This window comes from Hemicordylus capensis, chromosome 1 (assembly GCF_027244095.1).
Source record: "Hemicordylus capensis ecotype Gifberg chromosome 1, rHemCap1.1.pri, whole genome shotgun sequence".
Taxonomy (NCBI): domain Eukaryota; kingdom Metazoa; phylum Chordata; class Lepidosauria; order Squamata; family Cordylidae; genus Hemicordylus; species Hemicordylus capensis.
This window is the reverse complement of record NC_069657.1, coordinates 246,890,199-246,906,740: the sequence shown is the minus strand read 5'-3', so window position 1 is coordinate 246,906,740 and position 16,542 is coordinate 246,890,199. Positions and strand designations below refer to the sequence as shown.

Here is a 16,542-nt window from a genome sequence, read left to right as displayed (position 1 = left end):
GTCTAGTCCAACTAGAAGAGGTTATTTAAAAAGAATGTACCAAATTTGGAAAGAGAAGCATCCAGATACAGAAATAACAGAACAAAGGCTAGCAGACCAGAGAAGATTCATAATAAGAAATAAAGTATTCACAGGAGTTGAGCTGGAAGAACTGGAAAGAGCAACACAGGCTCAAGATATGGAAGAAGAATTACCACCAATTGAAGAAGGTGCTCAGGCACAGGTGGAGGAGGTGTTGGAAATCGAGGAAGCCACTGTTGCTGAACTGTTTCAAAATCAAAACCAGGCAACCGCCCCTTTGCCTTCACCTCAAAAACCCAAATGCTGTTTAACAGAAAAGCAACAAGAACTAAAGCAAAAAATAACTGAGCACATGAACCAAACAACCACCAGGGTTCAAATTCCAGCTCTAAAAACAGTTGCCAAAAAACAACTTGCTCAGGTATTAAAAGATGTCAATGCTGCACTTGCAGAAATAACAACCAAGAATTTGCAAGAAACAAACCAACTAATGTACAGTGCAGCAACAATAACAACACAAGAGCTCGGATATAAGACCAGTGGACCTGTAAAAAAAGAAAGCAGTACATCACCTAAGTGGAAGATTAGATTAGAAAATAAAATCTCCAAGCTTAGATCAGATGCTAGTAAATTGAAAGATATGAAAAACAAGAAGCTGAAGAATGAAAACACCAAACAGTATCTGATCCAAAAATACCACCTAGATTCAAGGAAAATTAGAGAAGTCCTGGAAAATTAGAGAAGTCCTGGAAAGCAGCAAATAACAGCAGTGTCGAAGAAGATTAGCAGATACGAAGCCAGAATTACACAACACAGGTAGAATCTCCAATTCCAGTCAAATCAGAGACGTTTCTAACAAAGCACAAAAGGAGAAACTGCAAGAAACGTCGAAACACCAAATAAAGAAGGAACAGTGCAGTTCTGGGGGAAATTATGGGACAATCCAATAGATTATAATAAATAAGCACGCTGGGTGAACGAGGTCAAAAAATGTAACCAACAAATGCAAGACCTAATAATAACACCAGAATTAATAAGTGAAAGAGCAAAGAAAATTAAGAATTGGACAGCGCCAGGAGACGATGAACTGCATGGCCTTTGGCTTAAACACCTAACAAGCCTTCATAAACAACTATCAAAACAGTTCAATCACATTATGAAAGGCGGTGATATTGAACAATGGCTAACAACTGGGAAAACTCATCTCATTATGAAAGACCCAGCAAAAGGTGCAGTTCCAAGTAATTATACACCGATAACCTGCCTGCCAACCATGTTCAAATTATTAACTGGAATAATAGCAGATGAAGTGATGCAACACTTATTAACTAACAAACAGCTTCCAGTTGAACAGAAAGGAAATTGCCCGAACACCAGTGGCACAAAAGACCAGCTGCTGATTGACAAAATGATTTTAGAAAATTGCAAGAGAAGAAAAACCAATCTAAGTGTTGCATGGATTGACTACAAGAAAGCCTTTGATTCATTGCCTCACACATGGATACTAAAATGTTGAGAAACAACTGGTGTCAGCAAAAACATTCAGAAATTTATAAATTAAAAAAAAGTAATGAGCATGTGGAGTACATAGTTGACAATCAATGGCAAGACACTTGGACAGGTTAGCATTAGAAGAGGCATTTTCCAAGGGGACTCACTATCCCCTCTGTTGTTTGTAATTGCCATGATCCCACTTTCACAAACACTAAACAAAACAGGCCTCGGATACCAAACATCTAAAACATCATGTAAAATCAACCATCTGCTGTACATGGACGATCTGAAGTTGTATGGAAAGTCCCAGACAGAAATCGAATCACTGCTAAATACTGTCCGTATATTCAGTAGCAATATAGCAATGGAGTTTGAACTAGATAAGTGTGCTGCATTAATAATGAACAGAGGAAAAACAACAAAAACAGAAGGAATAGAACTGCCCAATGGAAGCAAGATCAAGAACCTGGAAGAGAAAGAACATTACAAATACATTATCCAGGCTGATAACATTGCACATATTGAAGTTAAAAGAAAATTGGAAGTTAATACATCAGGAGAGTTAGAAAATTCCTAAAGTCCAAACTCAATGGTGGGAACACCATACAAGCCATAAACACCTGGGCTATACGTGTTATCAGATACACTGCAGGAATAATAGACGGGACCCAGGCAGAGCTAGAGACGCTAGATCGTAAGACCAGGAAAATCACTATCAATCCTGCTCTGCACCCCCGCAGTGATGTAGATAGGCTATACCTCCCTTGCAGCTCAGGTGGAAGAGGAATGCTGCAAGTCCATCAAACAGTAGAGGAGGAGAAAAGAGGTCTTGAAGAATATATCAAGGACAGTGAAGAAAATGCACTTCTAATGGTCAATAACACGAAACTATTCAACACCAATGAAAGAAAGCAGGCCTACAAGAAAGAAGAAGTCAAAAACTTAGCAGAAAAATGGAAAAAGAAGCCCCTGCATTGTCAATATTTGCACAATATAAGTGGAAAATCAGACATCACCAAGACCTGGCAATGGCTTAAGAATGGTTACTTGAAGAAAGAAACAGAGGGTTTAATATTGGCTGCACAAGAACAGGCACTAAGAACAAATGCTATAAGAGCAAAAGTCAAAAAATCCACAACAAACAGCAAGTGCTGCCTTTGTAAAGAAGCAGATGAAACAGTGGACCACCTAATCAGCTGTTGTCAAAAGATAACTACAAACAAAGGCATGACAAGGTAGCAGGGATGATACACTGGAACATCTGCAAAAAATACAAGCTACCTGTAGCCAAAGATTGGTGGGACCATAAAATTGAAAAAGTGGTAGAAAATGAAGATGTGAAAATCTTATGGGACTTCCGACTACAAACAGACAAACATCTTCCACACAATACACCAGATAGAACTGTAGTCGAGAATAAAGAAAGTCAAGTTAAAATAATCAAGAAATAGAAAAAATCACAAAATACAAAGATCTACAAATTGAAATTGAAATTGAAAAGCTGTGGCAGAAGAAGACCCAAATAATCCCAGTGATAATTGGCGCCCTAGGTGTAATTCCAAAACAACTTGAGGAGCACCTCAACACCATAGGGGCCACAGAAATCACCATCAGCCAATTACAAAAAGCAGCTTTACTGGGAACAGCCTATATTCTGTGACGATATCTATAATAACAACAAGAACAATATTGATAACAAAATTCTGACATCCCAGGTCCTTGGGAAGGACTCGATGTCTGGATAAAACAAACCAGTCAATAACACCTGTCTGACTGTGTAAATAAATAAATAAATAAATAAATATTTCAGGTGCTGCATGTGCAATCTCTCTCTCTCTCTCTCTCTCTCTCTCTCTCTCTTCCTCAAATTTGTACACGGCCCCAAACTTTCATCTCTTGTCTTGTGTAGTAGTTTCCACAGGAAGGGATGCATCAGTGGGTCTGGCACTTTCATGCAGTTAGAAGAAATCATCAAGTGTGCCAGGTTTGCTGATGACATTTAAACATGCCACCCTGAGGATCTCAGAAATGCAAAATCTGTTTCCTGCACATCCCTAGCTCTTATCTCTAGGAGGGAAGCTTAGACTGCCACTGAGTGCACTGGTATGTACTGAACAACCTCATTTCAACTAGCATGAGCAGTTATCTCTTGACTCTCTGGTCTTTACGTTTACATAAGTTCACATCTGGTTGTAGTCTCATGAGGGATGATTTGCATCAGGTTACTCCATCCTCAGCATATAGGGCGGGACATGATGATCAGAACTGGTTTTTATGTTTTCTTTTGTTGAATTCCAGTTGTCAAAACAGTATGGCTCCATCTTCAGTGTCCAAATGGGACTCAAGAAAGTGGTAGTACTGACAGGATATGAGACGGTCAAGGAGGCATTGGTGAACCAGGCAGATGCATTTGCTGAGAGGCCCTTCAACCCGATGCTTGATGAAATTTCCAAGGGCCATGGTGAGGTCCTTCCTTCTGCATAGGAGTCTGTGTTGCTTGCACTCATGAACAGGAATGGAAAATCAAGATGCCCACAACAAGTTATTGTGGACATTTAGTTCCCCCTTAGGTCCCCCACCTTTTTTTGGCATTCTGTAGAATTGTGGGTATAACTGTAGCCTGAGAGTAACTTTGCAGTTTTTCAAACAGCTTGTACAGAAAGATATCTCTCTGTAACGGTGGCAGCATTCTTACAATGATGGCAATCCAGGTTAAATAATTAACCAGGATCGCTAAGCCTACAGAGCTGATTGTGAGAAACCAGAATTTCCAGACAATCCTGGTCAAACTACTGTGTTAAATTGCATTTAGCCAGGACAGGTCACCAGGATCTGATCTCTGGGATCTGTCCTGGTTAAATGTGGCTTAACCACCGCTGTTTGACCAGGATTGTCCCGGAAATCCACAAATCAGACTTTTCCCATCAGTTGGTAAACCTACTTGGGAGCTACACATGGTTACCAATGAACTCAAGGGGATACTCTTGCATAAATCAAACCAGAGATTGTTCTGGGCAAATGCTTTCCCATGCCACCTTCACTCCCTCCTTGCCATCTAGAGCATAAGGCTTAGGGAGTTAGAGAGCAGAAAGAAGTTGCATTATATCATTTATCATAGGATCTGAAGAACCTCCAACTAGAAAAGTCTCAGAGAAATGGAGAAAGATTATGGTGACCACACTGAGTGGTTGGAGATTAAAGAATCAGCAGAAAAGATAAAAGCCCTATTCAGACATTTTTAAAAGAGAGTGAATACAGCCTTTGTGAGTACAGCCTCACAAAGTGCACTGGACGTCTTGCTGCAGTGCATCGCTCATTTATTTATTTATCATATTTATCTAGTGCCCGATATCAGTAGCAGCCGGTACAGGTGTCATGGGGGGCGGGGGAGAGTGTGGAGAGAGGCACCTTTGAGAGTAAATTAGTAGGTGCTTATCTCCATTACTGCTCCACCTGAACACTGCTTGGAGCAGTGGCACACTACCCAGCACCTCTGTGGCGGAGGATCAGCTCCACCACCTCTGCACATGTGTAGAGGCCATTTCCTGGTCACTTAAATGGCCTCCCCCAGCCGAGTGGCGGTAGTGATGCACCTAGGTAATTTTGGCATCCAGACCTGAAGACAAGAACCCCCGCCCCCATCACAAGCCCCCCCTTAAAGTATATAGTTTTTTCCAAGTTTTTATTTTTTAAGAAAAAAGAAAGAAACCTGAATTTTGGGAGGCCTCCAAATGTCCAGGAAGTCCTTCTCAGAAGCCTGCCACTGCCTGACTGTACTGATTTTTCCCCATAATTGAAGCCACCACGTGCATGGCCAGCAGGTGGGGGTGTGTGTGAGATGAGCAGCCCTCCCCGCCCCCTGTGTAGAAGCGAGGGCAGTGGGCAGAGTGGCCTGCGATGCGCGATTCCTACTGTGCAGGTGTGCCGCATGCATTCTGGAGCGCCTCACAGTTCTCAAGGGCCGCTGGGCAAGATGGACAGGCCCAGTGGCTACACCGCCTGCCACCGCTGCCACATGGGGGGAGGCCGGCTCAGCATGGCTCACTCCGTGCCCCACCCGGTGCACATGGCAGAGACAATCATGGAAAAAATCAGCAAGGCGGGGCAGGCACAGGAGGCCCCCCCCAGACATTTGGAGGCCCCACTGGACCTAGGGGGACATGGTCCAGCACCCCAAGTGCCTGGTGCCTCTGAGTGACAGAGCTGGTCCCATGCTGCAGCAGGTGCTGTGTGCTAAACTGCTGCTCTGAGCAGCTCTCGGGGCAGTGGTAGTGGAGGTATACTAATTTACTCTTCAAGGTGCCTCTCACCACACCTCCGCCAGCACCTGCACCATATACTGTATGTATGTGTGTGTGTGTGCGTGTGTGTGTGTGTGTGCGTGCGTGTGTGTGTGTGTGTGTGTGTGTGTGTGTATATATATATATATCCTGAGAGAGAGAGAGAGAGAGAGAGAGAGAGAGAGAGAGAGGTGTGTGTGTATATTCATTCATATATATATATATATATATATATATATATATATATATATATATATATATATATATATCCTGAGAGAGAGAGAAAGAGAGAGAGGTGTGTGTGTGTATATTCATATATATATATATATACACACACACACACACACACACACACACACATATATATATACACACACATACATATATATATATGAGAATATATACATATATACTGCCCAATATAAGTGGATTTATCCTATTGCCTGTTACGGGCTAAAGCAAAACAGGCTGTAATTCAGGACACTGTTAAGGAGGGCAAAACATCATACTCGCCCCCTTATTTTTCCTAGAAAGGAATGGCTGCCACAGGGGGAAACAAAGTGGTACCTAAAGGGGTATTATTGCACTGAGGGAAAACTACTCCAACACCTCTGACACTTGTAGCCCAACCTGAGCTGTAGCCCAACCTGAGCTGTAGCCCAACCTGAACTTGTAGCCCAACCTGAGAGGGACCATGAAGGAGCCACAATGTGTCTCTCGCCACAGGTCCACGTTGTGTTCTCCCTCCATTCCTCACAGTGTACAGGGCCTCCTTCCACCCATCAAAAAACATGCTACAGTAACTTCTCAGAGGCTACGCAGATCTGAGTCTGGTTGGTGCCTGCATAGTAGACCTCTTGGCAGGGCTATAGCCATGTTAGCATGGGCCCTGGGATGGGACAAAAGGTGGAGATTGGCCTTGCCCCTTCACCTTTTTCTTCAGAGAGGAGTGAAAGGGGGAGGGCAAAAAGCAAGCTGTCTAAACCACTAAACCACTAAACCACTGTCTAAAGCCCACCAAACCCCCCTCCTTCAGGTGCCCAGGGACATTTGCTCCTCCATTGTTCAATTGTAGACACATCGCTGTACCTGAGAGCCTTAGGAATGCTACCCTGACTTCCATGTGGAAAAGGTGGGATCTGAATATAATCGAAAGAACGTAGAATGATCTGACATTCAATGTTGCTCCCCTACCTTTTAATCAGGTCTCGTTTTTGCTCGTGGTGAAAACTGGAAAGTCATGAGGCGGTTTACATTAACCACGTTACGGGACTATGGGATGGGCAAGAGGACTATTGAAGACAAAATTGTTGAAGAGTGCCGTTTCCTAATAAGGAAATTTGAGACTTATGAAGGTAGGTTGGTGTTTCCTTCTGGCACTCGAGAGCAGAATTATGTTCCAATAATTTAAAGTTGCAGATAATGTTTTCTCACATATCCCCAATGCAAAGAAATGTAACTCTCAAGGTTTCCTGGGGAGAAGTAATGACTATTAAAGTAGTTTATGTCAGTAGTGTGCAGATGTATCTCAAGGGTACCTGTGACATTTAAACCAATACTAGCAGTTCTTAGCCAAAACAACCCCAAATACACCAACAATAAAGTCATTCACACATTGAGCCGGGTCTCATGATTGGTGAGACCCGGTTTGGTGAGGAGAGCGGGCTAAGTCCGCTCGCCCTGCAGACGATCTGGGCAGGAGCCGGGTGATCCGGGCGAGATCCGGGTGACGGAGTCGGCAGGGGTTGGGGGGAGCGGGGCCGATTGCCCCCCGGAAGCTCCAGCATGCCCTGCACGAGCGCACAGGGCATGCTGGTGAGACCCCCGGAGCCGGGAGGCAGCTTTTCACCTCCCCTCCGGGGGTCTCCTCATGAGTAGCCATGGTGCAGAGCCACGGCGCAGCTACTCATGATTTTAAAAACCAGGTTTGCAGAGTGCTTGCTCTGCAAACCTGGTTTTAGGGCAGGGGTACTTATGCGGGTTACCCGCCTAGGAACCACCGGGCTCGAAGCCGAGCCCAGTGATTCACACAATGGGGCGAAATCGAGCTAGCCTCCGCTAGCCCGATTTCACCCCATTGTGTGAATAGCCACATTGTACATGTGTCTAAATGGTTTCATATGAATGGTTCTACAAGCATTCATGTTAACAATCAACATGGGGACTTGTCCCCTCAAAAATGAACACATCACTTGTAAATGTGTGAATAACTGTGCACAGGTTAACAATTCTGTGTGAAGTGTATACAAACTGTATGTACATTGAACACAAAGTATGGATTGGACTGATTTCTAAGACGAAGGGAGACTAAACATAGACAGAATGACATGGAGATGTAATGTAATTTTATTTACAGTCATTGACCAAACAGAGAGTAAAAACCAGTAAACATTAAAATATATATATACATATATACAGTTTAAGATTGGGGTGATATCCCATTATACCTTTTAAAAGCAATATAACTAAACTTAGCTACAGGAATAGAAATTAAAGCATCTTTGTCTGAAAGCAGATGTTTTACAAGGTTAGCATCGGATTGATCTGCCAGTTTACATATTAGAGGAGCAATAAGGCGTTCCCTGGGATACAAATGAAGATTACAGTGGAGAAGGATATGTGCGACAGTTTCTGTATCTCCTGACCCACAACGGCAGTGTCGTTCTTCTAAAGGCACACCTTGAAACCTCCCAGCTAGAAGTGCGGATGGAAAGGAATTAACCCTTACTCTTGTGAATATCCATCGAAACTTAGAGAAAGTACTTGTCGACAGATATTTTGTGGGGAAAAGATCCATATTAGTTCTTATAGCTCTATCAAACTCTAATTTTAAAGTTGTCTATTGAGTCAAAGACGTCTCTTGTGACAAGCACATAGTCAATTGTAGATAAACTTTCCCCTCGATGAAAAGTGTATTGACCTGGGCAATCACCTGGAGCAACTCCATTTAGCAGGAATAAATCCAGGTTATTAGCCATACGGGCTAGACACAGTCCTGCAAAATTGCTCATAGTATCCAGAGAGACACGATTTGAAGAACTAAGCTCCATGTCGTTCAATGGGGGCCACTGGGAAAATTTGCCATAGAGAGAAGCGTCGTCATACCCCAATCTTGCATTACAGTCACCGGCTATAATTACCAGAACATTGGGGTATTCCTCAATTAGCCTTGAAATGTACAACTCAATCTGTTCCCATAATACCTTTGTTTGGCGATGGCAACTCTGGGTAGGGACATACAGACCAACACAGAGAAATTTAGTGTTATGAGAGGTGACCAACACTGACAAAGCCCAATCTACTGGGTAGGATAGCATTACAACCTGGCCTTTCAGACTGGCAGTTATAAGGATTGTAAGACCTCCAAGTGGTCTGCCAGCTTTCTGACTCGCAGCGGCAGGCACCGTGAAGGGAGAATAATCCAGAAATCTTAACTTGCCCATCCACCAAGTCTCTTGCATGATTATAATATCAAATGACGAAATGAAGTTTAAGAAATCACAGTCCAGCAACTTTGAACCCCAGCCGTGGATGTTCCAGGAGATTATGGTGGCAGATTGTTGATGTGGATCAGGGGCTGTGCATCAATCCTCCACAGGTCTATGAAGTAGCTTCAGTATGTCGCAGTTGTTATGTTGATTCTGCGAACCCAGACCATCATCGTCTGTAGGAAGTCTCTATTCGATTAAAGTTGGGAGGTATCAATATTGAAAAGAAGTCATCTAAGTGCGGGTCAGCTGTCAGCGGCAATCTTGGAACAGATTTATTATAATTCGAAAAATTGGTAGCAACAGTTGCCACATTGCAGTTCCCACTATAAGTCTCATCAATCTCAACGGGTTGGTTATTCCCGATTCCTAAAGATAGCTGTAATTGTTTGTCGCCATGAGGTGAAGAACAGTGTGCAGGTCGCACACTTTTTTCCGTCGCCTTCGCCTTTTCGTGATTTTCTTTAGGAGTTATGCTATTAATCTCAGTTGAAGCATCATGCATGTCCAACAACGATGAAGCTAGAGAATCGACGGTCTCCAGAGAACTCTCTATCTGGGACAACGTAACTAAATGTGAGTCTTCTAGGTCCGCCAGATGCTGATCAGAGTCTGCTGTTTCAGAGATCTTCCCGTTAAAAAGGGAATAAACTTGAGTTTGTTTGCTGGTAAATTTGGGGGCAAGTTTCTTCCTCCATTGTTTCATGCACTTTTTGACTTGAGTCAGGTATTCGTTCGCCGGAGATGTCATCGGATTCCTGGAAAATACTCTGTTTGGAAAAATTCTCCATTTGTTCAGAAATTGTTTCATCCTTATCAGGGAAGCAGGTATCAAACTGGACTCAAAGATTAAGAGTAACTTTAAAACGTCAGGATTTCGCACAGACTGTTTCTTATATAATTTTAAGTCCACAGACTCCATACAGAATCCTAACAGCTGTGCCAGGGATCTCCTTATACTAAAGGAGTCTTCCCAACGATAGTCATTGTAATGGTTCAGGATGATCGTAAGTTCACTTTGGCAGGGCTGAAAAGTATTCTCTGATTCTGATTTGTTGTAGGAATCACTCATATTCAAGATTTGATAGTCAATCTCTAGATCAGCATCTGCTGTTTGAGTATAGGCTTCTGGAGTAGTGAATTGCTTCTTTTTAGAATCAGGCATAGTCACATGACTTATCTGTGTGCTGATGTTATCCAACTTAGCTATTACTGTTGAAAACTTCTGGAAAAGATGGATTAAGGTCTCGGCCATTAAAATAGAGGTCTTTAAAGTGGGGTCTGTGGCTAAATCAGCAACTATAGATTTATCAGACATGTAGCCAGGCTGAGTTGCTCCGTTCTTATTGCCTTCTGGCAGCACTGATAGTAGTGGAGATTGGGAAACAAAATTCCTGGGAGGTGGGGAGCTTAACAGTTCCTCAAAAATACTTCTTTCTAAATCAGTTCTTTCAGTAGGATTAAATTCTATTTGTGAGTTGTGAGTTTGTAGGTTATAATTTTGGTCTGAGGTTCCATCTGTGGATTCACTAATTGATGGCCGCATTGGGAGATAGGATTCTAACTTGGTTTGCACAGACTTTGTAGTTGGTCTAGTAACAGCTTGTTTAACACTCTGCTGTTCCTTTTTCCCATTCGGTTTATTTTTGTTTTTAGTTTGTTTCTTCCTCATTGTTAAAACCCCCGTTTTCTTGCCAGATATTAATTAACAGTCAGGAATAATTGTCTGCTTGCAACAACTTAAGGGGGTTTGTTGTGCCTTTTCTGCTCCATTCCAGGCTACATAGGACGTCCTCTGCTAGAAGCCGAGGACCTCCAGAGCAGTAATTCTTCCTGTATTTTGTCAGTTATAGGTTACAACAGGAGCCTCCTGTTTTGGCAGATTGTTAAGATTAGCGAGTATTAATTCGAAGATGTTTTGCATAATTTTGTTCTCCTCCTTATGCCAGTAGTGTGCAGATGTATCTCAAGGGTACCTGTGCCATTTAAACCAATACTAGCAATTCTTAGCCAAAACAACCCCAAATACACCAACAATAAAGTCATTCACACAATGAGCCGGGTCTCATGATTGGTGAGACCCAGTTTGGTGAGGAGAGCGGGCTAAGTCTGCTCACCTTGCAGACGATCTGGGCAGGAGCCGGGCGATCCGGGCGAGATCCGGGTGACGGAGTCGGCAGGGGCTGGGGGGAGCGGGAGCCGATTGCCCCCTGGAAGCTCCAGCATGCCCTGCACGAGCGCACAGGGCATGCTGGTGAGACCCCCGGAGCCGGGAGGCGGCTTTTCACCTCCCCTCCGGGGGTCTCCTCATGAGTAGCCATGGTGCAGAGCCACGGCGCGGCTACTCATGATTTTAAAAACCAGGTTTGCAGAGTGCTTGCTCTGAAACCTGATTTTAGGGCAGGGGTACTTATGTGGGTTACCCGCCTAGGAACCACCGGGCTCGAAGCCGAGCCCAGTGATTCACACAATGGGGCGAAATCGAGCTAGCCTCCGCTAGCCCGATTTCACCCCATTGTGTGAATAACCACATTGTGTTGTACATGTGTCTAAATGGTTTCATATGAATGGTTCTACAAGCATTCATGTTAACAATCAATATGGGGACTTGTCCCCTCAAAAATGAACACATCACTTGTAAATGTGTGAATAACTGTGCACAGGTTAACAATTCTGTGTGAAGTGTATACAAACTGTATGCACATTGAACACAAAGTATGGATTGGACTGATTTCTAAGACAAAGGGAGACTAAACATAGACAGGATGACATGGGGATCTTAAGACCGTGAAGAGTAACTTTCATAGTGATACTATTTCCATAATGTGTATTTCCTCTAAATATTTCTGTTTCATTTTAATATCTTGCACAGGAAAACCATTTGAAATTAAGACAATCATGAATGCTTCTGTTTCCAATATTATTGTGTCCATATTACTTGGCAAGCGATTTGAATATGAAGACCCCACATTCTTAAGACTGCTGCAGTTGATCAATGAAAATATCCAGCTTTTGGGAACTCCCTCAGTCCTGGTAACCAATAGTTAATTTTAAACTTGCTAAAACACTTGGCTGTAATTCCAGAGCATGACGAGTAGGTAGGGCTGTGCATATTTTGTACATTCCACAGAATAACTTTGTATCTTGTATATTCCATGTGTTACTGGCGGTGTCATGGTTCCGTGGTAAACCGTATGCTTTGCGTGCAAAGGGTTAATTTCCAACTTGCAAGTGAAACAATCTCAGCTCTGCTGCCTGTGTGATACAACCCTGAGTTCTCGAAGAGCTGAGACTGGTCAGATCATACAGCCTAGGTGAACCTGTGATCTGATTCAATATAAGGCAGCTTCATGAATCATGTGTTCCTATGATTCACTGAATAAACACAGAACCCAATGGCTGGTACAAAACCAATTGTTCCAAGGAACTTGCTCATTCAATTTTGTAGGGAAATCATGTGCTAGTCACCCCACAACTGTACCACTGCAGAACAGAGGAGAGTGAGCATATGTTGGATGCTTCCCCTATGTAAAAACCTCATGTAAAAATGGTCTCACATGAGAGAGAGAGAAAGCTTCTAGCCTATTCTTCACCCCACCCACCCAGGCTTGAGGAATGTTCTATTGCACACCTTGTTTTCCTGTCACAAAATTCCCCTCCTCCACTCTCTAGTCCTCAGTTTCAAAAGACTGAAAACATGCTGAAGGTTCAGAAAAGAAGCACCACTTTTTAGGAGGGCTTCAGATGGTTCAAGAGAAGAACGTCACTGCCTTCAGTAGTTACGCATCCCACTGCTATAGGGATAGGCTTTCATTCAGTGAGAGAACCTATGCTTTCCATGCAGATGATCCCAGCTTCAGTCCCTTGCATATCCAGATAGGGCACGACACTCAGTCAGGATAGAGAATACGGAGCGAAATGAACCTGGCACCTTCCTATAAACTTGTCATTCATTGCTTCAATATTTAGATTTGTCATGTCATGCCCTGCTAACTTGGCAAAGAGGCACCTTTTAACGTGGTGATTCTCTTTATTTAGAAGGGGGAGAGTAACTGGCCCTATTCACCCCAGCACAGTACCTCCAGTAACTGTTGCTGGTGTGTATCTTATGTTTCTTTTTAGTTTGTGAGCCCTTTGGGGACAGGGAGCCATCTTACTTATTCATTATTTCTCTGTGTAAACTGCCCTGAGCCACTTTCGGAAGAGCGGTATAGAAATTGACAACAAAATTCAGCCATCCCAGGTCCCAGTATAAAACAAACCAGTCAATAACACCTGTCTGACTGTGTAAATAAATAAATAAATAATAATGATATAAATAGAATAAATAACAAAATACAAAGATCTACAAATTGAAATTGAAAGGCTGTGGCAGAAATGACCAAAGTAATCCCAGTAGTAATTGGCATCCTAGGTGCAATTCCAAAAGACTTTGAAGAGCACCTCAACACCATAGGGGCCACTAAAATCACCATCAGCCAATAACAGAAAGCAACTCTGCGGGAAACAGCCTATATTCTGCAATGATATCTATAATAATAACAGCAACAACATTGATGATAAAATTCAGCCATCCCAGGTCCTTGGGAAGGACTCGATGTCTGGATAAAACCAACCAGTCAATAACACCTGCCTGACTATGTAAACAAGAAATAATAATGTTCAAGCTTAAAAGCAAGTGTGCACTGACAAATTGATGAGTTATTTCCCTTTCCCTGACTCCATTTTCTGTCAAACTATTTCCCACAAAAAGGATATTTGTTTCTTGAGACAGATTATATTCTGCTTTGTGCATAATCTCCATAGCCTTCTGTCCACAAACCTCTTTTCCTTCTCCAATTATTCTTTTAAAAATCTTAAGATTCCAGAAATCTTGTTCTTTGAAAAGGAGGATTTTGGGCATGAACATAAATTTCATGAGAGAGCCAGCATGGTGTAGTGGTTAGAGTGCTGGACTAGGACTGGGGAGACCTGAGTTGAAATCCCCATTCAGCCATGAGACTAGCTGGGTGACTCTGGGCCAGTCACTTCTCTCTCAGCCTAACCTACTTAACACGGTCGTTGTGAAAGAGAAACTCAAGTATGTAGTACACCGCTCTGGGCTCCTTGGAGGAAGAGCCGGATATAAATGTAATAATAATAATAATAATAATAATAATAATAATAATAATAATTTAAAAAATGTAAGAAGCTGTTGTGAAGTATTTGTTCCCTTTCCTCCCTCTTTGGCCTGAACTATGCAGTGGATGTAGACAGTAGATGAAGACTGATCAGATTTCAGGATGCCAAATCAGCTTTTTTCAGCCAATGCACCAGGACTAGAGCAAAAGGTTTTTTGGTCAGCAGAATGTCTTGACCTTCCCACTTGCAGCCACGTATAATGTCTCTGCTTCTGCACTTGCAAACAGCCAGCCAGAAGGAAAGGCCTGCAGTAGACCAAAGCGGGTGTGGCTCACAGCAATCCTTCTTCGGCTGGATACACCAGCAACACTGTAACTGTTTTTGCAGTTCCTGCAGTTGCACCATTAAACTAAGAATGACATTCACTCTTATAATGGATCTTTTTCATTGCTGCCCATGGGACTACATGGTTCTTAATACATTCATTTTTATAGCTGATAAGAAGAACCCCAAACCCACCGCCACCACCCCCAGCCCCATGTAGTAGAAATCCCCCGCGTTCTCATAGACAGAGACTGGCACCAACAGTTTGAGAGAAATCAGATTTTATTGCTAGCAATTAGACTCAGCGGAATAATTTCCCAAAGGCTGAGCCCCGTTTACACTGTGGCTTCGCCTTTTGTATACATAGCAATTTACATATTGTAGATACAATTCTCATTAATAAGCACCGTCATCTTACAATTATACCAATCAGACACGAAGCTATAATTAAGCATTTTCCCCTCCTCCTCCCTCCATACAACCAAACTATTTTTCACTGCCTTACAGATTGTGGCCCTACTGCTGGCCAGAGCCTTGTTATCTAGAAATATCAGAGGGCCCCCTTTGCCTGCATTCCAGCAGGTCAGCAAGAATTATTGTGCTTTTAGCAAGTTGCAATTAGAGCAGTTTGCAGACCCTTTTAATCATTTCTTGACCACCACAAACCTGAGTCTGCCTCACCCACACTCAGAGTAACACTGCTGGATTGCAGCCTTAGCCTCTATTTTTATTTTATTTTATTTTATTTTTTATTTGCAATATGCACATAATAACATATAACAGTAACATAATAACACAGTACATTTAACAATCATGTTTACCAAACATCCCAAGAAAATCCAGAATCAAATCTAGTACTGTTAATATAACAAATATAAACTGCCCAAATACGGTGAAACTGTGGTTCTACTCTCACAGCCTGCATTAATCTGATCTTATCAGTGATATTTTCTAAAAGCGCAGTTGACCACACCTTAGTATACCATTGCTCAATTGTTAATTGATCCAAATATTTCCATTGTTGACCAATTTGTGTTTTTTCTGCCAAAATTTAAAGAATTACAAGTTCCAAATTTTTCACTTGGCCTTATTTCCTACAAACATATGTAATAACCCTAACTCTGCAGAACACTCAGTGTTTCATTTTGTTATAATTCTTATTTCTCCAAATATTTTCTGCCAAAAACAAACCACCTTCTCACAGGACCACCACATATGAAAAAATGTTCCCTTTTTCTTACACCCCCTCCGACACTGAGCAGAATAATTATGAGAGATATATGCCAATTTTACTGGCGTTAAATGCCACCGATGTAAGATCTTTCATTGTAATTCTTGTATGGAAGCAGACAGGAATCCCCCAGGCTCCCATAATGATTGCCATTTACTCTCTTCTATAGGACTTCCCAAGTCCATTTCCCAAATATCCTTCAAAACTCTTGAAGGGTCCCCTATTTCTAATTGTAACAATCAAATATAAATTTTGGAGACAATCCCCTTTGGCTGATCCTGATATGACAAAATTCCTTTTTAAAACATAAGTGATTGAGATACTGAATTTACTATCTCCTTGTTACTCAAAACAGATTTTATTTGAAACCAAAATAACCATGGTATTTGATAACCTATCTTGTACTCAGTCTGTTCCCTATTAAATAACCCCTCCCCATTTAAAAAAATCTCTAAATCTACATCACCTATATTTCCCCAATAAATCCAGCTGAGTCGACATATATTTATTACCAAGGTCAACATAAATCTTCAAGAGTGTTAATGGGGAGATAGTTCCCATCAACTCCTTATATCTTTTCCTC

General features: G+C 42.2%; 1 protein-coding gene across 5 annotated transcripts in view; it reads left to right on the top strand.

Annotated features, from left to right (window-relative positions):
- The window catches only part of LOC128339760 (cytochrome P450 2K6-like), a 129,568-nt gene that overhangs the window by 93,345 nt on the left and 19,681 nt on the right, over positions 1-16,542 (top strand). For all 5 annotated transcript variants that reach the window (XM_053284150.1, XM_053284153.1, XM_053284149.1 and 2 more), the window contains 3 exons: positions 3,814-3,976; positions 7,001-7,150; positions 12,156-12,316. In XM_053284150.1, coding sequence (XP_053140125.1) covers positions 3,814-3,976; positions 7,001-7,150; positions 12,156-12,316 — 474 coding nt within the window. The remainder of the gene's footprint in view (positions 1-3,813; positions 3,977-7,000; positions 7,151-12,155; positions 12,317-16,542) is intronic.